Source organism: Python bivittatus, unplaced genomic scaffold (assembly GCF_059951505.1).
Source record: "Python bivittatus isolate LINGU-HERP-01145 unplaced genomic scaffold, Pbiv_v1 ctg000190_np1212, whole genome shotgun sequence".
NCBI lineage: Eukaryota > Metazoa > Chordata > Lepidosauria > Squamata > Pythonidae > Python > Python bivittatus.
The window spans coordinates 10,349,738-10,376,429 of record NW_028277042.1 but is presented as its reverse complement, the minus strand read 5'-3'; the positions used below and the strand labels follow the sequence as shown (position 1 = coordinate 10,376,429).

General features: G+C 39.1%; 1 protein-coding gene and 1 pseudogene across 2 annotated transcripts in view; one reads left to right on the top strand and one right to left on the bottom strand.

Moving 5' to 3' along the window:
- The window catches only part of CDH5 (cadherin 5), a 28,658-nt gene extending 6,690 nt beyond the window's left edge, over positions 1-21,968 (bottom strand). The window contains exons 1-8 of one of the 2 annotated variants that reach the window (XM_007421050.3): positions 21,810-21,968; positions 8,769-8,985; positions 6,602-6,890; positions 5,540-5,656; positions 2,647-2,814; positions 2,187-2,374; positions 1,254-1,507; positions 348-478 (exon numbers count right to left, since the gene is read on the bottom strand). In XM_007421050.3, coding sequence (XP_007421112.1) covers positions 348-478; positions 1,254-1,507; positions 2,187-2,374; positions 2,647-2,814; positions 5,540-5,656; positions 6,602-6,890; positions 8,769-8,957 — 1,336 coding nt within the window. In that variant the 5' untranslated portion in view covers positions 8,958-8,985; positions 21,810-21,968. Of the gene's footprint in view, positions 1-347; positions 479-1,253; positions 1,508-2,186; positions 2,375-2,646; positions 2,815-5,539; positions 5,657-6,601; positions 6,891-8,768; positions 8,986-21,557; positions 21,644-21,809 lie in introns of those variants that run through there. The other variant, XM_025169253.2, reaches the window with a different exon arrangement.
- A 643-nt stretch (positions 21,969-22,611) lies between these two features.
- Positions 22,612-23,093, top strand: LOC107326224 (U1 small nuclear ribonucleoprotein C pseudogene; annotated as a pseudogene).
- Positions 23,094-26,692: the final 3,599 nt, after the last annotated feature.

Below are 26,692 nucleotides of genomic sequence, written 5' to 3'. Positions count from 1 at the left end.
TCAGATTCAAAGGGGAAAATGTGCTTAAGAGCATGCGGTCATGTAACATCTGTTTGCAATTCCTTCAAGCAACTACATCTTGTCCCAGATGTTTGGGTATCTGCCCTGGACCAGATGCAGTGTGTTTCCAGGAAAAGGTGTGTCTGCTTTAAGGAACTGCCAATAGCTGCTTCGTGGGTGCTGCTCTACTGTCAAAAGCACCCTTGCTTTTTCAAATCCATATCCTACGTGCTGCACAATCCTATTGTTTATTGCTATCTATTTATTCAATTTGTAACTGAAAGGACCTGAAAGTCAGCAGGGGTGACACACTCATCAACTTGTAGATGATACAGGGGAATACTTACTGTTTTGGTCCAGCTCGTTGGCTGCTACAGTTATGTTATGCCAGGTGTTTTCTTCTCTGTCCAGACGCTTTGTGGCAAAAATACACCCATTGGTACTTATTTCAAAAGAAGTGGATCGTAGGATATGGTAACTATGGTGAGTATAAAGAAAAAAATCAACGTAATAGTACTGAGCCTCATAAGAACGGGGTTACTATAAGACAAGGAAAGCTAACCCTGCAATGATATGGCAAAAGCGCTTGCAAAATGTTATGCCAAAAAGAAATATATGTCCATGTGATGACATAATGGGATGGTCTGATTCACAAGACATGCCAGGACCGTGGCTTCACTTGCCCTAACACCCTGAGCTATGAACTACCTAACCCCATTGTTGCCCACTCTAACAGAATGCGTGAATATCACCTCCATTTCTTTTCCAGATTGTACATAAATGCCTTTTTTAACAGGGCAAAAGAAGAAAAGCATGAAACGCCCTTACAATTCAACTCTTTGGCAGATTCTAAAGAGATGGAATCCTGTGGTGAGGGCCCCAAATTTAATCGGGTGATTGATCAGGGGTCGATGACTTTTGGTTCCTGACGGTTGGATGTGTCAATAGTTGATCTACCAAAGGCTGTTCATAACCTTGAGGAATTCTTTTTGGAGTGCAAATTGAGGCATCCGAGTAGTGATTCTCCTTAGGAATGAAGCAGGAAGGGAAAGAAAACAATACATTTTCTTCTCCAAACTTCCTGTAACCTTGATGGTCAGTCTTCCCCAGCTGCTGATCTTTGCAATAAATAAAAAAGAAGCATGCTAAATGCACTTTAATGCCATGTTATGGCATTGAATCTCTAGGCTTTTTTTTTATTTTATTTTATTCAGAAGACACTTTCAGGATATGATCAGATCACTTTCTGTTACCTTATTTTCCGCTTGGCTTTGTCAGGGTCACTTGCAGAAACACACCCAACAGGCATCTTGATTGCACCTTCTTCTTGTACAGTGAATGTATAGGAAGGCTGGGTGAAAACTGGAGGTTCATCAACATCAATCACCTTGATAATTACACTTGCAATGCTCTCAGGACTCTTCCGCATGGAATATGCATAGTTGATATTTGCATCAGTAGCTTCAACCACAAACCTGTATACAGGTATCTTTTCAAAGTCCAAGGGCTAAATGAAAATGTAGACATGTTCAGTTCACAAAGGCAACGGAAACTGATTGGCAAAGCTAATATTGTTTTTTCGGGGGGGAGGCAACTTTTTTGAGCTGACACCCCCATGACCTTTGAGCCACATTCCTCCAAACATGTGAAGCCAGGACACAAATTAAATTTGATTCTATTTTTATTGAAATTTGATTGAAAATACAAAAATGGCTTTTACTATTTGGAACTCCCTTGCAAGAGATTATCTTACAATTATCTTCTTTGTCCTAAAAGGGCTTTGAAAACCCAACTGCTTCAAGCAGTTTTAACTGATGTTGTTTTGTCAGTCTTATGTATGTATGTATGTATGTATGTATTTATATATTTATTCAATTGATATAGCCACCCATCTCACTTGCATATTGAAACCTTACTAGTGTGGCTCCAGAAACGTTTTAAATTATAACAGCTAAACAGTATTAATAATGATAATGATAATGATAATAATTGAAGCCTTAAGAACAAATACACCAAACTTTAAGAACAAATGCATATAAAGCCAGAATTGTTCGAATGTTACTTTTTTCCTTATAATATGTATTCCACAATTTATCTGTTTTTCTTCTCTTTATTATCTCAGTGGACCTAATTCCAGCTTGTAAATAGCATAAGGCACAAAATCAATTGAGCTTCAAAAATAATACCTTTGTAGGTTGAATTATTCCTTCATTTGTGTAGCGATTTGGTATAATTTTAAAGGTGTCTTGGTAATGCCCTTGGCGAAAGCTATACTTAGTATCCCTGTTTTCTGGTTCATCGATGTCCTCTACTTTTAATCTACCAACTTCGCCATTTAAACTGACATTTTCAGGGACTTCGAAAGTGAAGTTTTCTGAAAAAGATGTCCACAAAATCAGTTTGAAAAACCCGATGATTCCCACAGAGTTTTCAGCAAGGAGGAAGGGATGAATGCAATGTGAATTTCATTCTTCCAGCCCAAGTTCTATAGTGTCTGAACCATCACGTATGAATATGAAAACATTCCAAACTTCAGTTCCTCTACAATAATAAAGCACTACATTTTTATATGATACATTAATTGGACTCTGCAGAAATAAAGGTAGAACGTTTTCAGATTCAGCCCTTTGACTTTGCAAAACTCACTTTGTTTAAATGTTGGGAAATTGTCATTGATATCAATTAGTTTAATGATGACGGTAGCAGTGCCCAATTCTTCAGCATGTAGACCTTTGCCATCCCTTGCTTTCACCTGAATGGTATATGTAGCCTTTTGTTCTCTGTCCAAATCAGGCACAGCTGTGTAGATGGTTCCTTAAAAATGAAAAGAAAATATATGTGTTTGCTTATCTTGTCACTTCCACTATTTTTTCCCAATAGATTCAACTCTAGAGTTTAATTTTTACTGCTAGTGGTTAAAACAACAAAGCACAAAGATTAAAATTCTTCAGGCCATGGTTGCTCCTGTGACATTCTATGGATGTGAAAGTTGGACTTGGATGAAGCAGGATAGAAATATAATAATAATAATTAAAAAAAAAAGGATAGAAAGACCCATTTGAACTTTGGTGCTGGAGAAGACTTCTGGTCAGCCAGGAAAACAAACAAATGGATCATAGAACAAATTGAGCTGGGATTCTCACATGGAGCACTAATGACCGGGCTCTGACTATCATATTTTGGACATATCATGAGAGGGCCCAATTTCCCTGAGAAGTCCAAAATGCTTGGAAAAGTTGAAAGAAAAAGAGGAAGAGGACAGGCAGCAACTATGTGGATGGACTCGATTATGGCTTCAATGAAAGCATCACTGAAAAAAACATGGGTTCACTAAAAATTGACACTGATGATAGCATTCACTCACTCACCCACTCACTCACTCACTCACTTTCTCACTCACTCAATTGCTTTAAAAAAGCTAGGCTTGATTGGTGCTTGCTGCTAAGATCACATCTGGTCAGTTCTTTTAAAAGAACTTTACTGATTATTTTTCAGTCTTAGCCTCATATCCTTTTCTTCTTCCAGTCTCCCAAAGAAAATCTGGCATGCATCTGTGTTGTCTTCTGCCTGTACCAAAGAACAGGCTGGCAGAGCAGCTGTCTTTACAGCTGAAGTTGCTACAAACTGACTGGAAAACAAACATTTGCACGGGGCGGGAGGACAATATAGAAAGAGTTATATTGCAGTGATCTGAGCATGATGCTGACTGGATGGCCCATTAAAGAAGAAGTGAAGAGAAGGTGCGATTCCAAGCAAAATGGTGGGCCCAGAAGGAACTTCATAAAGTGAGAATTGGCTTTAGAAGGCTCTGGGAAGCTATGTGTGTAATTGTGACTTTTAATTTACTTGCAGAAAAGGCCAAAAAGTGAATGGCATGCAGCTGTGATGCCCTCAGACCAGTTGCTGTCTTGCATGTACTCTTCCTGATCTTAACTTGTTGAGTTAGAGTTGGGATCATGAGAAGCTAAGTCCTAGCAAGGAAGATAGCACATTTTTTTTTCAAGCAGCAATAATAGTATTTTATTTTGTGTGCTTTATGCCTAATCACAAGATGGTGTAAAGAAATGAGTAATAATCAGATATTACAACCATAATCTAACCACAACTCTACCATAGTTTAAGCAATATTTCTGCATTAAGGGAAGACAAGGTATGCATCATCATCATCTTCATCTTCATCATCAGTCATCGTTATCAGCTCTTTCCCATCTCATGTCTGTAGGAATTTTGTTTTCAGTTGAGTTGGCTACTAAGAGCCTGATCAAGGACATTTGTGGAAGTAGGGGTGAAAAAAAGTCAAGATGGCAATTGTGACTGTGATTGAAGCCCCATCCTTTTTTTTTTTTTTTTACATGTGTTGCATGAGTCAATGAACGTAGAAAACAGGTGGGATTTGATCATGTGTCATGTCTGCCAACATGACTTTTTTGACACCTCTGAGTCTGAAAGCAGGAGAACCACACTGGTACCTGGTTCATTGGAAAGGCTGCTCAGACACACCAACTAGCAAGGCGGACAAACTACTGGGAAATGGAGAGATGTCATCTGTCCTGTCCCAGCTGAGGACCTCAAGGAAGACCATGAAGGAGAGCTTCTCATAATGAAGAGGCTTTGACAGAAGAAGCACTTAGAGGCCTCAGGGAGGGAAACTGTAGTCTGGGCTCTTCCTGGCATAAGAGCTGTTGATCAGCACTGGTCAATGCCCAACCAAAGCCTTAAGAAGGCCAAAGAGCCAGGTGATTCTTTACCTCCACCTTTACCTGCTTACTGTTGTATCTGAGAGTTGCTGAAGCCTGAGATATCTGCATAGCTGGAAACTACAGAAACAGCAGGAGAGCTCTGACTGGCTACCTCTTCAAGCTGGGAAGACATATGAAGCTGAGAGCTTCCCTGAATGATAGTCCCACAGCCATTTCTGAATCTTCACCAGAACTCTATTGGTTTCCTGTTCCTCAGGGCAACTTTCCTGCACTCCATTGTAGCTCACAAGGGGATAGTTGAAAAAAAAAAGTATTGCCAACATATCAAAAACAGCAGCAACATTTGCTTCTCATTAGCTGGGCTTTAAAAAATTGTCCTAAAATTGTCATAATTCTTTTACTTAGAGTATATTTATTAACAATATTTTTGACCAGTGTTTTTTTAGTGAAAAAGCTCCCAGAATGGATTTTTGCTTTCAATGAAAAAAATTTAGAGAACTCTTTGGGTTTACAGAAGCGTATTATTCTATGCATTTAAAAGAGAAAGAACACTCAAAAGTCTTGAAAAGAAGAAGTAGGGTTCCAGGACTTAGATCATAAATCTGGCCAGTTGCCCCAGATATGACAAGGAATGGTTCCTCTTTGTCAGACCTGAAGTGTGACTCAGCCTGCTGTTGGGTGAGTTAAAAATATAATTTAAGTGGTAACAGGTCTACTCAACAATCTTTTCTACATGGAAAAGAGAAAAGCTGCCATTTTGTCCTTTGCTCGGGCAGAAAAATGTCATAGATAGCTGTGTTTGCTTGTTTTTGTACAAACTTTATTTACAGACCCTATACCTGAGCTATCTATTCTGAAGTAGTTCTTGCCATCAGTAACTTCATAGAAAACATCTGCATGACCATGGAGTGTTGGGTCATCAGAATCTACAGCTGTCACTTTGGTAACAGATGTTCCTAAAAAGAGAAAGAGAGAGAGAATTACAAATAATGTGTATATTTGAATTGTTTGAACCTTCTTGTGTCAACAGAAGGCTAATGCAAGTAGCAATGGCAATATAAATACAACTATCGCCAGATGGTTCCCTTGAGTTAACTTGGATCTTCTCTCCATCTGCTACCATTCCTTCCTTTTCCTCCTCCTATTCTACATCATGGCAAGAACTCTTTAGAGACTTCTGTTCTAATATGGCAAGTGACCCCTCCATTTTGAAATGCACCTTTGTATATCCAGTATATCACATCCACACTGGCTGTGTAGGAGGAGATCCATGTTCATCTACGGTAGTAAAAAATTAGAAAGAATCTGGTGGAGTCTGGTAGCATTTTTTCAGGCTAGCAAGTGCATCTGATGGAGCGAGCTGTAGCTTGCAAAAGTTTATGCCTTTTAATAAAATGTATTAGTCTGAAAAGGTGCTCTCAGACTCCTCCCCATTGGCTTGAGTCCCCACTGGCTATTATGATCTTAGGGGGCAACTGCAGGCTGCTAATTGATACTCTCCAATGCACTTACAGAGTTTTTTTCTGGGGTATTGTGAGAATGTCAAAATGATGACAATAAATTCAGGTCCAAAGTTTTGTATATATTACAGTCATGAACGCAAATGTGCAATTGGACATGTTTTCCTGCCCAGCCCTATGCTTATATGGGTTCCACAACTAGATTAACACATCTCTAGATAGAGATGAAGCAATCTTTATCCAGAGTCATCCACTGTTGCACACAACTAGTTCCATGCAAGTAGTACTGATTTGAGCTTTCCTGTTTCTACAAATATCAAGTATTAAGAAGCCAAGCAAGGGCTTCAGATGTTTTCTCACTGAGGGATCAACGCTTCTATTCAGCTACGTATTACTAGATTTTAGACAATCTTTCTTCAAAATAAGAAGTAAAAAACTTACCAATTGGTGACATTTCTACCACTGAACCATTAAACACCTTTTGAACAAATACTGGGGCATTGTCATTAATATCATGAACAATGATGCGGAATTTGGACGGCTCCTCCAACTGCTGATTGGTAAGACGATTAAAAATCAGAGCTGTGAGCTCGTATTCAGCTTTCTTCTCTCGGTCCAGTGTTTCACTCACAGATACATCTCCAGTAAATTCATCAACTCTGAATAAAGACCCAGCACCTTCCCCTTCAAGAACATACTTGGCATTAGGATTCTTGACAGTTGATGTGATCTAGAATGCATAATTATGTGAGAATTCACATTCAAAAGATGTGACAACATGATAAAAAAATCAACATCACCACTGTTATTCTTTAACATTTCATAGTTCTACCCCATGTTGCAGCATCTCAGCTTTCTGTATTGTTCTCTGATTTCTAGTTTTGCCTGCCTGAGATCTAGAGCCATCCCTCTACCGTTTCTGGCATCAATAATCTACTTATCCTTTCTCTGTTTTCCAGAGAATACTTAGCTGCTGGCCCAAATTTGGATCAATTTTCCTCAATAAATCAATGAACAAGTATAATGTTTTTAACTCATTTGTTTAACTGGGTTCTCCTTATCTAGCTTAGGACTTGTGTGGAGAACAGATTACATTTTAGGTCATATTTATGCAGAAATATTGACCATTCAAAAGGCTTCATAAACTTTAAGAAGGCACCACTCTAAGTTTAAGAAGAAGTTTTTTAAAAAGCACTAAAATGCTTCTTATTCATGGTCCCTTAGGAAAGTTGATTTAAAGTAAATTCTTACATATCATTTTAATGTATGGAGGTCATTTTTATAAGTTATGGATCTTTTAAAGGTATGATGAATTGGAATAAAATATTGCTTCAATTGTTAATTTATTCTATGTCTGTACTGTGCTTAGTTGTAAGCATATAATAAATAAAATTACTACTGCTACTACTATATAATTTTATAACTCTTTATAAAGTTTTATAGAAGACTTTTAATATATAACATATAATTTATTGAATATAATATAAATAGTATATTCAAGTCTTGGTCCAAATTTAATAACATTATCTTATTAGGTTTAACTTGAAAATGCAGCTCCTCTTGGGACTATCTGCGAGACTTGGGACATGCAGAAATATCTGCATTAGGATGTTACCTTTGAGAATTAGTGACCTGCAAATCGCTCTAACAAAACTTTTTGTTCAGCTGATTTTAATGTCTGCAGACGCATGTTTTTCTTGCTTTCAGCTTTAGCTGGGAAGGGCCAGATTGCCAAGACAAAGGGGTGAGATCTTTCTAAATCAGAACTGTTGACTAGATGGGCATCTGGAATAAGGACTATCAACTAAATTAAGTCAGCTGTGTAGGATGCAGTGAATTCCTTTTCTCTTCTTCCAAGAATTTTCTCCAAAGAGTACTTTTTTGTACTTTTGTTATTGGATCTTCCAAGAAAACTCTCATATCTAGTATCTTCTTGACATTTTTGTGATAGGCTCTTGGACCTGAGTGCATTCAGACTTTACTGAGAGGCCATTCATGGGGTAAAAATATCACATGTTACAAAGTTGGAAAAAGTATATTAAAAAAAGAGGAGTGTTCATGGCTTTAACAAGATTTTTTACTTAGAGAAGTTTATAGCAGAAACAAAGCATACTTAAAACCATTAGACTCCTGACGCACCAGATAATTCAACCATCTAGCCCAGTGTCATCTATTTTAATCAGTAGGAGTTTCACAGGGCCTTTTGGAAGAGTAGTTTTTGTCCCACCCCATCAACCTAGTTCTTTTCAATAAAAGGGTCATGGCTTTCCAATTGCAAAGAAGAACATGGACACACCACATTAAAAATCTGCTTCCATCCCAACAATTGTGCTGATTGAAATAGGCCTCCCTCAAGTCTCATGAGACATCAAATTCCATGACAGCCAGGAAATCATGGGCTACTGAAGATCTGCTTCCTGCATCTCAAAACCCCAGGGAAGCTCTGTGAGATGAGGCTGCATTTTGGAAGCCAGTGTTCAATTCTGCAGAAGGTAGATTACTGCTACTGCAAGTAGGAAGAGGGAAGTCCTTCTCCATGCAAAGAATTTGCTTAAGGTGCCCCTCAGGTGGATGACTATTAATTGACCATTACTAAATTCATGCATACCTTTCCAACATGTTGAGGGAGAGTCCCATTCTGCTCTTCAGGAATATGCATTTTATTCCAGATCCACTCTCTCTTCATTCGCCTATGTGAGTTATCATTTGTGACTGACTTTGAGAAGTGATCTCCATATGCACCAGAAGAAGTCAGTATCAAGAAAAAGAGGAGGAGGAAGTGAGAGTAGCTTGCCATTTTTGTAGTTCAATGATCTTGGAAACCCCTGTTTTTTAAAAAGTCAAAAACCATTTGGTGACTACATGGACACAACCATTAAGTTTTCTTGATAACAGCACACAAAAGATTTGTCCCAGGCTGTTTCCAAGATACTTGTGAACTTCCCAGTCTAGCCTATAGCCTTGGGATTCTTTGATGGTCTGCCATCCAGAGGCTAACCAGGTCTAACCCTACTTAGCACAGAAGGTTAGCCAGATACTCTTACCTGCTGAAAGAGAAAACCCTATAGAGTAATGCAGACTATTACTAGAGATTTTGTGGGTGTTTTCAGATGAGAAAGTTTTCAGGCACTTAAGCCTGTTATTCACCAGCTGTTCTCTATCAGCAGATTAAAAAATCTTAAATTCAAGGTGTCAGAAGTTAATTGCTAAGTTTTGCTGCTTTTCTAGACTTGCAGGTCACTGAAATGTATTCCTCTCTTTGAAAAAAACAACAAAAACCCTTTATTCTATATGTTGAAACAATGATAATTGACCTGAAATGCACTGTTGGGAAGTGGGAGTGTTTTCTCACACAATGTTTCCCACTTTGAGAAAGCTATCCAAATCTAAAACATACCTCATTGATTTTAAACAGTACATGTTTACAGATTATGACCTTATTGTATCAAAGCGACAAAGAACCATTTTCTAAGCATTTCACCCACATTTATTTCATTTCAACTATTTTATTTCTGAGTGGGTGGAGGGGAAGAAAGTTTTTTTTTTTTTTAATTAAGAAGGAAAGAAATGGAGTGGTGGCTGTTTTCTTTTATCCAGAAACTTTTGTGCTGAGGGGGCTTTTCAGTTGTTTGCAGGGACAAATGATTAACTCCTTTGTCATGTGGCGGGAACCATCATAACAGGGGACACATGCTTTTCATGGTAGATCATTCCTCCAGCAAATCATTTTATATGAGAGTCAAGAATTAAATCCCTCTTCTTCACAAAATGGTAAGAGAGAGAAAATAGAAAGTAAATATATGTCTGTCTAAATGTTCTCTCAGTAATCATAGGATACTGCTATTACTGCTTAACACAGTTCTTTTGTTGCTATCTATCACGTATAATTCCTGCAGCAATCCTGTCATCCTTCAGTACTAATGGATACACTTGTGGAAAGAGGAAGAATGTATTTATTAAAATTAGTTGAGATCAGAGTTATGTATATGAAATATGGTAAAAGATTAAGAAGAGAGGGAAAAATACATTCATACCTGTTGTAAACAGGCTGAAAAGCCTGATTACACTCCAGAACACAAGTGATAGGGGACCTTTTTCTGGGGGAGGAAGTTTCCAGACAGGGGTCACTGCCCAAAAAGACCCTTTGGGTGACTGACACATAATAGATACTGGAGAGGAGAGCAAGAAAGGCTTCTTTCTTCTCCATTCTGATTACTTGGAGGACAGTGGTCTATAGCTGGCTTTATAAGGTTCTTGAGTTATTGGTTCAAAACCCCAGTTTTGTTTCTGGCAAATCTTCATGATCAATATGTGTGACATAAAAATGTTATCAAGGTACAAGATCAGAGAGTGTCTGTGTTTTCGTTATGTCTTTCAAACTGACTTGATCTCTTTCTCTTTTCAGGTTCCCAAACACCCAGTTTTCACTTCCTCTGGCTAATTTTTGTGTAGACTTTGTGTCACCAGATAAAATTAATTTGTCTCTTGGATTGTCTCACTTCAAAACTAAAGGATCAGCTTTTCCCCTTAAATAGTATCTCTCCTTGAGGGTTTTCAAGTGAGATATTGTAATGTTCGCATAATAATTAAAATTTTGGAGACTTCCATATGTTCACTCAGATCTCAGGAGCCACGCCTTTTCTTACTAGATACTGATAGATGAAAAGCAGCTTTACAAACAGCAAGTGTAAGTTTCACCTAGCAGTGATGTGTGTCCATGTGCGTGAAGAAAAGTCAAGATTTTAGTCACAATTGCACAATTGTCAGCCTTCCCAGGTAGACCAGACAGGAAACACGACCAGATGAGCTAATTCTACTTTATTGCAAGGCTACATTAACAGAATCTTGCAAGTCTGAAAGCACAAATATCCTGCTGTCTTCTTTACAGCCTGAGAATCTAGGGAGGGTCCCTTCTGAGCCTTTTTCTCTGCCCATTATTCATCTGATAGCTATGCCCTCTCTTATCTTACTGTTCCCTAGGTAGCATCTCTTCACCCTGTCTCTCAAGGTCTTTCTCACATATCATTACAACAGCTGAAATCCTGGTCTTTTGTATGTCCATGTGACTATGAGGATAATAGTCTATATTAGGCTTTACTCACAGTTACTCGTGCCCTGTTCACCTCTAGGATGGATTACTGTAATGTGCTGTGCATGGGGCTGCCCTTGAAGAGTATCCAGAAGCTTCAGCTGGTGCAAAATGTGGCTACATGGACAGTTACATGTGCCCCTAGGATGGCGCACATTACGTCTCTGTTCTGCAAATTGCATTGGTTGCCAGTCTGCTTCTGGATGCAATTTAAGGTGCTGGTTTTGACCTTTAAAGCTCTACATGGGATCAGGTTATCTGAGGGACCGCCTCTTCCCCATTACATCTACCTGTCCCATCGGGTTGAGCAGGAGGGGTATACTGTGGGTCCTGTCTACTAAGAAGTTACATCTGACAGGACTCAGGTGGTGTGCCTTTTCTGCTGTGGCCCTGCCCTGTGGAATGTCATTCCACGTGAGGTGAGATCAGCCCCATCCTTGCTTGCCTTCTGGAAAGCCCTCAAAACATGTTTTTTCCATCAACCTTGAGGGGTTCCATGGTGAGCCAGCAAGATGGTTGTGTGATGTTAAGTAATGGTTGTCTCTCCCACTATCTTGAGTTTTATCTTTTTTGTTTTCCTGTTTTTACTTAGTGTTTTATGACGTTTTTTGTCTTTATGTCTCATGCACTGCCCAGAGTCATTCTTTGTGAGATGGCCAGCTATATAAATTTGTTAAACAAACAAACAAACAAATAATAATGGTCAATTCCACCTGGAAACTTATCTGAATAACTACTAAATTTAAGATTGTTGTTAGGTTCAGTAGTTGCAGAATCTATATTGTGTCTGTTTGGAAGTTATCCATAAGTTGTGATGCAACTATAAAATTTGCCTAATTTATTTAGGTTAGCAGTTATGATAAAAGTTTGTAGCTATTCATCTGAGAGATTAAATGTGCATCAGGAATAAATATTTGCTTTTAACTCTACAATGCTATTCTTGTCTCTGTGCAAAGCTTGCTCTGCAGGCTTCACCACATGCTTTTGCCTGCTTCATCTGCTCTCCATGACTTAGAATTGGAGTATATTCATTCATTCAGGTGCCCAGTGAAGAAACCTTATCATATAGGCTTCTATAATGTGCCAGTTGCAAACTTTCCTCTCCCTCTCCTGGAAGATGGCACAAAAGTATAATGTGAAAGTGATGGAGAGGGAGGGGTTGGCAGTATCTCTGTAACTGGTGCAATTTTACAAAGGAATGAAAGAATAACCCCCTGATCTTCTTAAATCTTCGTCTATTTTTTTTTTCAAAATCCACATTAGCTAAATTGAATAAAGAACCAAGTGACATGCTATATTGTAGCTCAACTTTCTCCAAACTGGTGCTCATTTCCAAAGACATTCTCCTAATTCTTCCTAAATCTCAAAAAGTCCTGTTGTATGACATATCCAGAAAATATTAAATTGGGGATGGCTGGTGTTAAGAGTTCCATCCAAATTCGGTGATTCCAGCAAGGAAGGCATCATATTTTTATTCAGTTTGCTTCTGTAGCTTATAACTGTAAACTTTAATAATAGAAACCTCAAGCAATAATAAAACAAACATTAGTTTACCATCAGATAGATCTATGATCTTCTCTTTCTCCAGGCAGCTATGGGTAAATGCCCTCTGCATTTATGTGATCATTATGAACTCACATCAGAAAAATAATAATAATAAAAAACATTATTACTGAAAGAAACATTTGACTTGCCTTTACAGACAATATCTTTTTGGATACCTTGCAATAATCTCATGAGTGAAGGGGAAAAAATGCTTTGGAAAGATTAAACAGAATCTAAAGCAAGTGTGGGTTCACTCCTCAAGCAAGTATATTCCAAATGTTTTAATCAAAGGAAACTTGCCTTGTCTTCTTCTTACAGCCACCTTTTGGCATGGTTGGTAGAGAAGGTAGCAAGCCATGTTGCCAGCAATAGGACATAACTGTTAAGAAGAAGCCTTAGTTCATGATCCTTTACCTCTAATTCTCTATGGCTGTCTGCTAGACAAGAGGATCTGCACACGCTGTGCATCTCAGTGATAGAAGAATAACAATTTCCAAGAACATAAACCCATCTGGTCCACAGCCATCTAGTTCCATTCTCTCTTAGTCAACTTGGATTTCATAGATATTCTTCTATCCAAGTATTAACCAGGATAACATCATTATGATAAGTAATGGTGGGGAGATGTATCATCCATGAATTGGTCTAATTCCCCCTTTAAGCTCTTCTGAATTGAAGTCTGTCTGATTTAATTTTTACTTATTGTATTCTAATAGCCAAATAAGTTCTTTCCTGGACCCATAATAGAAATGTCTGATTAGCTAGTTGCTACCTTCCATCAAAAACATCACATAACCTTTAACGAGCATTGAAGAAACATAATCTGGTCCTCATTGCCCATCAAAGTAACTTCTTTAGCTATCCAAAACTTTCTATTTCTATACTTGACCGCAGACGATGCCATATGCCATTCCTGTTACAGATATTTAGGAATACAATAATTGAACAATGCCATCCATGAGCAGCACCATCTAAGTCAATAAAAATAAAAAATGCACCTGACATATACAACCAACAAACAATGATACCTATATTGTTGTGTTTAATCAGTGAATTATATTCCAAACCTGCTCGTGGTATTTCTTTAGTCTTGCAAGTCTCTAGGTCTCTTTAGTTTTAATGCAACAGATGAAGTGGTCATTTTAGTTCAGTCTATAAAATGATGGCCTCTGCATTTTTGAAATGTACTTAGGCTGCAGAAAAGTTCCAGGAATTTGATTTTTTTTTTTTTTTTTTGGTGAAAAACATAAACAGGCAACCAGTGAACCTGAACCTGAACTTTTAAGAGGACCACTGAGTTGCTGTTAATCTTTTACATTGGGAATACAAAATTTAGATTGGCTTCTCCAACCTGTTGTCCTCCAGCTGTGTTGGGCTTGAACTCCCATAAACTTTGGATAACACTGATGGACTTGTGCTATAGTAACTTCTGATGCTTGCTTGCTTTCACAAATTCTTTTACAATCATAGGGAGCCTTTTGTATCATGTCGAAGTTGTGTCGAAGCATGTGTGGGTTTGACCTAAACAGTCTTCTGAATAAGGCTGCCTGTCATGATGTGACTTGGGCAAATGAGTTGTCTATACAATCTATACAGCCCTGTTGAACTGGACCCCTGGCTCACATAGTCCAGCAGGCTGTTTTGAGAGTGGTCAACCAGCTGCACAAGGAAGTCTACTAGTTTCCCAGCAGATGCCTTCAGAAGCAGTCACACTGCCATCAAGGCTAATAGCCATTGATCCCCAGGATTTCCATGAATTGGTCCAACCCTTTTTTGAAGCCAGCCAAACTGGAAGCCAGCACCACATCTTGCAGTAAATGGCACACAGCCATCATAAGCCTAGGGCTTTAATTTTAAAAGCAAGGAATTATTCATACCTTTATGTGAATTTAATGCATAAACAGAAAATAATGCCACTAACATTGCCTGCTAGCTTTTCCATAGCTAGCTGTCCACCACACAGGTTCAGAAACAGTCATACCTCCAGTGGTTCTTTGTTTGTTTGTTTATTGCTGATACCTAACAGAGTAGATGTTAGAGTACCTGAGAGTAGATGAAGTTTCCACACACACAATTCCACATAGAGGGCTATTAACATTTCTCTGCTTAATGTGGACAGCTGGAAGGATCTCATCCAACTGGCATTTTTTGAGTTGCAAGTCAAGGATCCTAGCAGGTGCAAAATCAATGGCAACATTACTTTTCCTGCAAGCTAAACTGTTATATGTGATATGGGCTACTGGAACACTTTGGGGAAATATACAAGCGAGTATAAACAGTAACAGTAACAATGGAATTCTCCCCCACCCCAACCATGGATTGAAAATATTTATGCCAAACTTGATCTAGAGTATTGGTCCTCTGTTTGAATCAATTTTCCAAGATTTTTTAAAAATAGTTATACGCGAGTCCTCAAAAATAGAAGGCAAGTAGGAAGAAGAGCAGAGAGTGATAACCCCTCACCAGGATGATTCCACATGTTCACCTTTACCCCTGACTCTGGACCCTGTACCTATTAACAAGCCACACTTCTTAGGGACAGAAGATCCAGAGGTTAAGAGTCTGCAACATTCAGTGAAGAACTTTGAAAACACAGGTAATTTGGGTCAAATCTCATATGGCTTTTGCTTCATGACCCCTGTCTCCAAAGAATCTTGAGAATTATACTTGGCTGTTAGCAATTCTATTCAAGATTTCTACTAGCTTGCAAAACCATAGTTCCTAGGGGAAGAGTGATAAAGAGTAAGCCACTTAAAATCTCTACTACAACCCTCTGTCAGGGGAATTGTATTAGTAAGTATAACTCTGAATGTCATTATCTTTGCCAAATCATACACTGGCTTATGATTTTAAGTATTTCAGAGAAAACCATTTTGTAAACATTCAGCTAAATAATAGATTACTTTTCTAATCAGAGTTCTTGGCCTAGATAATGGCTCTGGGGGAGTGAACTTACAAAATATGCAGCTTTTATAGTTGATAATAATTGAGAGTGAGGCCAACAATGTGCTAAGTCTTAGATTGCTCCTGAGATCAAATGATTTTGCATCTCCACTGACTTTGAGTTTGCTTTGACCAAAGAGGCCTCTGTATAGCATGGATTGCACTGCAGCTAGAAAATAACATTTACAATTGAAGCAACTTTGATAAATTGTTATATAAAAATAATTAAAACAAACCTAAAAGCAGCACTAGAAAAGATGGATAGAACCTGCTGGGAAATAAATGTTGACTGATAATTGAGGATATTTTCTAACACAGCTTTCCCCAACTTGATGCCTTCAGTGACAGTCACTGTCTCCAAATGGTGGGTACAACCAGGTGATTAAGGTTCTGCCTCTTTTTAACATATGTTGCACACATTGCACACACATACAAAGGGCAGGGCTTTGTTCTTCATGTCACACCCAAAATTTTGAAGCCAGTGACTGTCACTGCAGGTGCTTCTGCCCTCCAAACAAATTGGACTTGAGTATGGCTGGCCATGAAGGTTGGGAATTCTTGAAGTCCAACTTATTTGGAGAACACCATATGGGAAAAGACTGTTCTAATATTGCAAAATGTACATTAGTGCAATAGGCTGTCTCAGGAAATAGTGATCTCTCCTTTCCTTGAGCTATATTAGCAGAGGATGGATTGGCCCCCATCCCCATCATATACACCTTGGAATAGATGTCTTCAAAAATAGGTTTCCTCCCACTTGTGTACACTTTAGATGGCCAGCAAGAGCCTGCTGTCAGCAGTTTGCCAGAACTTCTACTCCTTGACTGACATCCTGAGCCATCTTAAATATTTAATTTAATTATCTAAAACTAAATAATTACAGCAAAGAACTGTGTGTGTACCTGGAAGTCCCTGTGGTTGGATCCACAGTGCTTGAGTTGGAGAGGGGATAGGCTAATTCTTCCCATTGTTCCATCCCCAAATGGTCATAATGGATAGGTAAAAAATAGAGTGGAGCAGAAGAATCCCCACTGCAAAATTCATTCTTTTTGTCCTCATTTTTGAACTCTGCCTTGTTTTCTAAGTAGACTGAGGACTGCCTAATCATACACTAGTCATAGGACTTGGAGGACAAGTGGATCCACAATTGAAATAAAATAAGCCATGCTTCTAGACTATAATTAAAAGTCTCTGTCTATGTCACTGTTTCAGCTGTGCCCCTGTTTGGATGACACATAGCTTAGGAAGTTCTGTGAATGTGGTCATCAGTTCTATGATGTTCTGAAGGAAGTAGAAGTTATGCATTCGTGCTCCAACCACTTCCCAGACTTGCCAAGATTTCTTCAGAGGAAATGGGGTGGGACCTGGATTCTCAGATTCCAAGCCTGCTGATGTAAACTACAGTCTAATTAATACTTGAGTAGTATCAAGATTTCCGTGGCATGTGTTGTTTAGAGATTAAGGAAAGAGAGGAGAATGACCAGATGGCTGACTTCCTCCAGATGGCTAAGTCTTGACTAGAGCAAGTGACTCCTAAGGATATCAAGAGAGATCTCTGCACACTCCCTTCTTCCTACTGCAGGATAGAAATGATGCAGTCATGAGATTTGGACAAAAACTCAGATCTTCCACCAGAGCTTCAGATTTCCTTAGTTCACTTACTGTACTCTTGCCTAACATACAAGCAAACATTCAGTGTTCAGGAGACCCATTTAATAGGCTTGAGGAATCAGAACCCAAGCAGGAGGTATAGGGATACCAAGTGTGTGCAAACACAGTATGCACATGATCTAGGCTAAGAATGTTAGTATGGTTTCCTGTGGGTTTGCAGACATCGCCGTTCTTTTTTCGTTTAAACTGTATTTAACCTGCTTTCTATTTAGCCTGATCTACACTCTAGTCCTCATCTGTTTTTCATGACAAACCAGGCAGGGAGGAGATTGACCTCAGTAGTGCAGTTGGGAGGAGCTCTGAGGGTGCCCAAACAGGATGTTTCCTCCAGACTACACAAACAGGAAAGCACATGCTGCCCAAAATTTGTACTTTTCAGAATTTTGTGCTGAAGTTTGCAATTCACAGAACCCTTGCAAAAATGTATTATGGGAAAGTGCGGCCCAAAAGAGTACACTCATTTGGGCGACCCCCTCAAATGCCTTCTAGAAAAAAGTGCTGGCACTAAGACTGTGAACAGCTGGGGCGAAGGGCTGGGAGGTCATTGCTGATAAGCTGGCAAATGCAATTCAGTTCCTTTAATCGCATGTGGCCTCTCTCCAGCTACCAAAAACAAAAATGGAAATAAAACCCTGATGAACAGAATGTTTTCTGGGCATAGTTTGAAGGGACTGCCTCTTTCCTTTCATAGAAAGGCGAAGGGAAAAAATTCGCCTGAAGGGTGAGTCTTTGAAGAGGATTCCTGCCCCAGTCTCCATTTACAACGTGCAGTCCTTTATCACTACTGAAATATATTTTGTCTTTCTTCATGGAATGCAGAACATTCAAGCAGTTCCTGAATAGTTTATCATTTCTGTCTCTCCCTCTGTATTTGAATCTGTCCATTTTAGGCTCGCTCCGTTTTTCATTCTCCTGCCTGTTGGTTCTTTTCAGCAAATTTACACAATCTTATCAACTTAGCCAAAAAAGAAGAAAAGTAGAAGAGTGTATGGGAAGTTATATGCGTTTTCTTGAGCCATTGTGCTAATCTACTCATTTTTCTGGGCACTTTTCCAAGCAACTGTAGAAAGGTGCACAATTTCTGTGCACACTTTCCCATTGTGGCAGGCTGTTTTTCTCTAAAATAAGTTTGTGTGCATTTTTAAAATATTTTTTTATCCTGCCTTTATTATTTTTATAAATAACTCAAGGCAGCGAACATATCCAATACTCCTTCCACCTCCTATATTCCCCACAACAACCCTGTGAGGTGAGCTGGACTGAGAAAGAGGGACTGCCCCAAAGTCACCTAGCCAGCTTTCATTCCTAAGACGGGATTAGAACTCACAATCTCCTGGTTTCTAGCCTGGTGCCTTCACCACTAGACCAAACATTCTATTCTATTCTATTCTATTCTATTCTATTCTATTCTATTCTATTCTATTCTATTCTATTCTATTCTATTCTATTCTATTCTATTCTATTCTATTCTATTCTATTCTATTCTACTCTACTCTACTCTACTCTACTCTACTCTACTCTACTCTACTCCACTCCACTCCACTCCACTCCACTCCACTCCACTCCACTCCACTCCACTCCATTCCATTCCATTCCATTCCATTCCATTCCATTCCATTCCATTCCTTGTACTCCTTCTTCTATGCATTTGTGTACTCATGCTTTGACTTGTGACCCATGCTGCCAAACTGGGCTTCCAAGCTCATTCTAGTTCTTCTACAATATTCTGGAGGGGAGAATGTGGTCAATTTGTATAATGGTTGCGATGGGGCGATTTTCTTCTCGGTCCCTTACCAGCACTGATTCAGTTCAGATCTGCTTAGATCCTGCTTAAAGGTTGCTTTTTTCCGAGTCCTTTCTGATGGCTTTTGGGCTGAAAAAGTAAAGGGAGTTGCCTACTATCGATTGGATTGCCATTCAGTTATGATAATTGTACTGGGAAAAAAGAAGAAACCAACAGCTTGGCAACTTTGATTTTCCTGAAACTTTTTCCCCTTCAATGTCCAGGGTAGAGGCTTTACTTCTGAGAGAACAGTTTTGAGAAGAATGTATAGCTACAAGCCAACATCCCTTCCTTTGTTCTCAGAGAAGAATGCCAGAAAGGGCATTGTGTTAGTTAACTTAAGCAACTGACGCCTTCTTTTTCATTTGGGGGAGTGAAGCTAGAGAAGAGTTTCCCCCCTCTTTCAAACAGTATCTGATGCTTTTACAATTCAGCAAAGGCAATCAATCAAAAAGTGCTTCTAAAGGTTAAAGGACTATACAAATCCCTTTATATAAATATATATATATATATCCTGTTTTCCATTACAACACTTGCTTCAACAAAAGCAGGATATGAGACGAGGTTATCCAGTTTGGCAAATCCCTCCAAAGCCATTAATTGTTTAGGTGAATTTCCCCTGAGTCTGGCTTTTATTTTATCTGAGACAGCATGGCCAGATGTAGAGGAAAATAAAGCTCCTGGCCTTTAATCATTTCATTGAAGAGGGCCTTTCAATATTGATGCCCATTTTCTGCGTTAGATTTACATTTTCTTCTTCCCAAGACAACAATAATCTCAGGCTAGAGTGAGAGAGAGTGACTGGGCCAGAGTTAGCCTAGTGAGTTTTGATGGCTGAGGGAGGACGTGGACTTCACATTTTCTGGGTCTAGTCCTATACCTAAGCAGGTGGAGTCAAGCTACTTTCTTTACAAACCTGTCTCTTTTGACAACATATCATTAAAAATGACACATGATAACAAGATCTCCACAGCTATTTCAGAGTCCTTAGAAAGTATTTATCATTTAATTGTCTCGATTTCCATGAGCCATAAACTGTTCATGCAAGTTGGATTTGCAGAATTTACTAGACTACAATGTCATTAGATAATTTGTGTCCAGTCCACTGCATAAACACAGCCAATCTGAGCCACACCAAATGAAAGCTTATAGCAAATAAAATAAAATAAAATAAAATAAAATAAAATAAAATAAAATAAAATAAAATCAGGGGGATTGGCAATAAGATGCTACAGTATGGAGTCTACAACATGGAATTCCTTTTTCCTTTCATCTCCCTCCTCTTCCCATAATACACTATCATGTTCGGGCAACATTTTGAGTGGTTTCACCCATTTCATCAAACTTTCCTTACCGAATAAATGTTACTCCACAAACACACAAATCCATTAGTCATGATTTACCCTCAAATGTTGGTGTCCACACAAGGCACTTAACCAAAGGCAAAAAAAGCACATTATAGCTTACTGCTGTGTGAATTAGGGTGTTGTGCTTGCTTTTTCCTCGTGAAAAAAAGTGGAGTTAAAAGAGAAAAGAGAGGAGAAAATCTGAAAATGAGGAACAGTCTGGACTTGGAAGGTACAAAGTGGACTCTTTGATGAACTTTTCACACACCATGGAGCTTTCTGAGGTGAGCTGTAACTCACAAAAGCTAACGCCTTTTAATAAAATGTGTTAGAAAACATGCTATCAGTCTTCTGATTTTTCGCTAAGCAAGATCAGTGACACTAAAGAAATGTGAAGAACACATATGCTCAAGGATAGCGTTTGCAAATCTCATCCTTAAAGTTTAAACATGGAAAATGGAACATTCTTCTCATAAGAATAAGTCATAGAATCACAGCAATTAGAAATCACAGAGTCTTAGAGTTGGAAGTGGCCTTTTCAGCTACTGAATGCAACTCAGCTCATTGAAGGAATCCAGATCAAAGTATCCCTAACAGAATGGCTGACTATATTCAAAATATAAGGTGTTGTATCTCATTTCTGTAAAACAAATACCCAGCGTGGCCTTCCAAAAGTGGATTATCATCCTGGCATGAGAGAAGAGCTTTTTCAATCTTCTATGATCTCCCCTCCATAAATGGGAATATTGAGTGGAGAAAAGTAGGGGAAGGAATATAAAAGGTACTGTGTTGAGGGCAAGCCTTATTTCTACCTTCCCTATACCACAAGATAACAAAAAATCCACTCCTAACTTTCACCCTGTATGAAGTTGGTTTACTTCCAGAAAAATGCAGCACCCGTTTTCATGAAAACACTGCAAGGTATCAGAGAAAACCAAACAGGTTTTCCTAATTTTTTATTTGATGTTTTGGGTGCAACAGATTGGGCTTTCAGTTAACAACTGGCCTCAAGTTTCTTACCTTAAACCATAAAGCCTCATATTATCTTCATACGTTTTTTCAGTTGGAGAGCATCCAGTGACAATTAAGGTGGCTCTGGTAAGGAAACTTGAGCACAAGTAAAATATCCAGAAAGTTGGTTGGCAACAGGCCTACAAAAGGAGGTGTCGCTAAGGAGAGACTTGGATCACCCGACTTTGGCAAACAGGCAACGCAGCTGTCAATTACGGGGTTAAGAAATCTAAGAATAATCTCAAATCTTGGGTTTCTTACCTGGCTTTGTCTTATCACAATTTGAAAAGATTCTGTTGATTGTAGTCTTCTCTAAGCACCCACTGGATCAAGTCATAGGAGTATATCGGATAAAGTAAAATCAGTTATTCTACTGCATGAAGCAATTCAGGGAGTGATCAGCTTCCTTGTTGCCAAGGGGTCTGCAGCTGGGAAATCAGCCCTTCCCCTCTGTTGAGTCTGTACATCCTGTTATTGTTCTGATATTATTAATGTTACAAAGAGAAGAGTGGAGGAAGGAGATAACGCTTGGGGTCATTCCCTTAATCACCTTCCCAACAAGTGAGATGTAGAGAACAGGATGGCAGGACTCTTGCCATTTGCTAACAAAATATCGCCCAAGCCCAGAGGCTGAGAATGTGGATTGTGAAAACTCAGAAAGAGAGGAATGCAATTCTTTGGCATTGGCGCGTTTTCTTGGCCAAGAAATCTTACGGACCTGTTTGAGTCTTTCCCCAGCTATCTTGATAACTTGTTCAGAAAGCCACTTGCATCTTCTTTTTTTGAAAGTCTGGGAATTTTTTCCTCCTTCAGTTTTTACAATGTCCCCTTATCTTTTCCCATAATTCCTTAGGTTCTCTTTCTCGTAAATTAAGCATACTAAACTGGTTCTATGCATTTGTCTTATATTTTGACTCACACACAAACACACACATTTATTACAGCCCCAAGGCCAGATACAATCAAAATATACAATAGCAACCACATTACATTTATATATATCTATAAAACAAAACAATTAATATTATTTAATCTAGTAATTAAAATAACAGTGCTAAAGCAACATGCCGAAGTTTTATTGTGATTATTGTGATACTTACCTCACCCATGACTCTCCATCTGTGAGGAAAACCCATTGCAGTGGCAGGAAACATAAAGAGAATGTGAAAGATTGTATGATTGATAAAACAACGGCTGCATTTCAGCAAGGCAAAATCCCACCTACCCCATTTTCTGCTCCTCCTCCTTGGGGATTAATGATACCACCACCCTGGTCCACCACGGCCTGGTATGATGCCAGCACCCCATATGGGTGGACCTCCAATGATGCCAATGATGGGACCGCCTCCTCCAGGAATGATGCCAGTTGGACCTGCACCAGGAATGAGACCACCCATGGGAGGACATATGCCAATGATGCCAGGGCCACCAATGATGAGACCTCCATCCAGGCCCATGATGGTACCAACCAGACCGGGAATTGGAATTGGACCTACGGCTCCATTTTTCATTCCCTTAATCACCTTCCCAACAAGTGAGATGTAAAGTGGAATTGGAGCTACGGCTCCATTTTTTTTAGATGTATGCCTTTCTGATAAGTTGTGGAAGTTGCCTTGCCCAAATCATCAACATTTTTTAAAATTTGCAACCTTAAAATTGGGGGAGGGAGATGGAGCCAGGGAAAAACCCATAAATACTGGACAAATGCTTTGTAGCACTTCCCAAATAATTTTTCATGTTCATTGTTAGAATAAAATATTGATAATTGGTTTCTTATATTTTCATGTGCTAAAACTATGATGACTCTGGAATCTTGTTTCAGAGCGCAGGCACCTCCTATAGAGAAGGTGTACTTCTGGGGTCCTGATAGATGACAACTTCACCAGCATGGATGACCTTACTGGGAGCAAAAGTGCCACCTCAGATCAATTTCAGGGTTATTGAAGCCACCAAACCCTCCTACACAGTTTTAAATGTATATACTGTATTTTGTAAATTCTTGGTTTTAAGAATTATATTTCAAAAACTTATTTAAACTCATTTTGTTATGCTCTTTGAGCACATCTTAGTAGAAGCATGGGATAAAGTATTTAAAATAAATAATAAATACCCCTGTTACATTATTTTTCTTTTATTACTGATACACCTTATTTGTGGTTACCCTTTTTAAACTTTAGATTTTGACAATTGTGCTGAAGGGAAAACTCCAGCTTTTTTGTGAGTAAGCTACATCAGCAAGAAATATGTATTTGCAGACTCAGTGCCTGTTGAGCATAAAGGCCAGTTGGGTGAAGGAGAAGATGCTAGAGGTCAGCGAAGAGGAACCTTTGGGTTCTCTTTAGTCTGTGCAAAAAAATCCTCCCCTTTTATGCTGCCTGGCCTTGATGAAACTTTTTGTCCAGGCAAAGAAGAAAGCTGGTTCCTCAAGCTGAAAAGTCAGAGACTACACAAGGAAACAACTGCTTACAACCCACAACTGAAGCTAGACAGTTATAAAGACTGTTGGTGGGAGAGCAGGAGAGCAACCGTCAAACTGCTGCTACCCAAATAGTTTACCTCTTTGATTATGCATTTTATTCTGAACATTATTTGAGTTTTTAGCCTGGAGTCCTTAGGCTCCAAAGAGTCTGTTTTTGTTTTTAGACTCTGTCCCTGAATGCTCAGGGGATTGGAGACAATACACTGGTGAGTCCAGGGTTTGCTTTCTGTGATATGCTGGTCAGCTGCCCACCTCTCTGTCTTCAAGGACCTCTACCACAGCAGTGCCCTGAAATTGAAACACAGGCCTTCTTTGTTTGATTTTTCTTTGTGTGTGTGAGAGACAGAAAGAAAAAGGAAGAAAAAAGAAGAGCACATTGCAAAATGTAAGCCAGAGCAGAAAGAAAAATCTATCTGTGCAAATGTTTTCATGATTGCCAGGAACTTGAATGCAGTCCGTGCAGTTCCATCAGCCACTTCCGATTACCCTTTTTTGTTGGTGAATTTTATCCTGGAGTAAGCCTGACTTCAGTTTCCTGTAATGAGAGTTGTTTCACAAAAGAAAATGACAGTGAATGATTTTACGGTGAAGAGAGTTCTGTAGCAAGCAAGTAAACTAGCTACTGTAGCTTTTCTAACAAATTCTTGGGGCAAAATTAGATCACATTCCTGAAGTTGACAATTTTCTTTGTTAGAAGAAAGAGCTGATACTAGGAATTCAACCTGATTGGGTCCCTGTTGTAGGTGCTGGAGAAATAAAATAATTTGACTCACACTCCTGTCCGAATCTGCATTGCACCCTTTTGCACTGGCATCATTTTTCTGTTGATATCATTAGGCAATCCAAAAGAGTTATGGAAAACACACATCACCATCAGCCCTGCAATTCTTCCACATTGAAGGAGGTTTTTCCATTGGATTTGAAGGGGCATTCATGGCTTCCTTGGGGACCTAGAGAACATCATTAGGACTTCTTTATCTTAGCATGATACAGGTGGCTGATTTCCATTCTTGTGCTGGAATACAATTTATTGTTTCCATCTTGATAAACGTTCCTTCTTGCAAGATTTCTGGAGCTTGAGTGAAACTGATATTGACTCAGATGGATTTTTACTGGCAGTACGGTTCTCAAAAATCATCATATGTGAATCCTATTCTGCTTTCCAAATGGCTTACTGCCAGGTTTTTGGTACATTTCTGGAGGGCGAGGCTCTAAATTCCCTCAAGAAGTTGCTGAACTATAATGTTCATCAGCCCTAAGAGTGAGAGATGTTAGGAAAAGTAGAACAGCAACACACAGAGGGCCATTGTGCACCCATACGGTTATTACAAAGATGCCCGATAATTATATGGTCTCTGTAACAGTCTGTTGGCATAGAAATCATGTAATAAAATTAGCGTATGACAAATTAAATATGGTGGATTTTTTTTTTTTTTTTAGAATGAGCAGATGCGGGGAACTAGTGGCCTTCCAGATTGTGGACTACAGTTTCCATAATCTCTGGTCATTTGGCATGCTATCTTAAACTGATGGGAATTGGAATTCAAGACAAGAGGGGACATGGGTAGCCCATTTCTGATTTATGCTGATTCACTCATGTATACACACAAATGGCCATAAGTTTTTATGCGTATCTAGATGTACTCCTTTCCATCATCATTTATATTCCCCAATCCCTCAAAAGCAGTTTGATGATGATCTAGGAATGTCTTTACTCTGCTGACTTCAAAATGCTAATAACAGGGATAAAACATCATTTAATCCCTACCCTACTTCACCTACTGTGGATTCTGGAGTAACAAAAATCCTCTCACCCTCATTCCATGCAAATAGAAAAATCAGAACTTTCATTTTCATCCTTACCTCACATGGTGTGTATTTGTTTCATTACAAGCAAAATAATCCAGAGAGTTCCTACGATGGGGATCTACAGAGCCATTAAGTCATCTTCCTTGTTGAAAGACAACTGAACCCCAGGAACAGGGACATGCCAGAGAAGCAAGTTTTTCTGAAAATGGAGAGATGGGCCTAGGGCCACAAATTTCAAGGAAATGGCAAATTCAAATAGACCTCAGCTGAGCCAGAAATGCATCTTGAACATAGCAGATTTCATGGGGTCACAGAAATCCAGACCTATTTTTGAACCAGTTACAAGTCCTCATGGGGAAGTCCCTAGCTCATAGAGAATTACAGAGAAATCGTAATACATAGCCAATTTTCTTTCTTTCTTTAATCGATTTATACAGACGATGACTCTGGATGGCAAAAATAATAAAAATAAAACAAATCCATATAGAAAAATTAAAATATACAGCAACTCAGAAAACCAACAATCATTCGTATAAGCAGAAGATGGGACTCTTCATGCACTTGGAGCCTCAGGCCCAAGCACAGAGCCAGGTTTCTAGGGCTTTAAGAAAGGCCAAGAGTTGGGGCCATCCTGATCTTGGAGGGAGAATCTTCCATAGGGTTGGTGCTATGGCTGGGGAATTCTGGGATTCGATGTCCCCACATCTTAAAGTTGCCGAGGTTGAGAAACACTGAACTTGTGATGGAATGGACTTATGAAGGCCAGGCTCAGGGAGATAAGCGTGTTCTTAGCCCCCAACAGGAGCATGGGAAGTTCAAGAAGATGAGGCTGGCACCTCCCTAAGGAATTCACAGT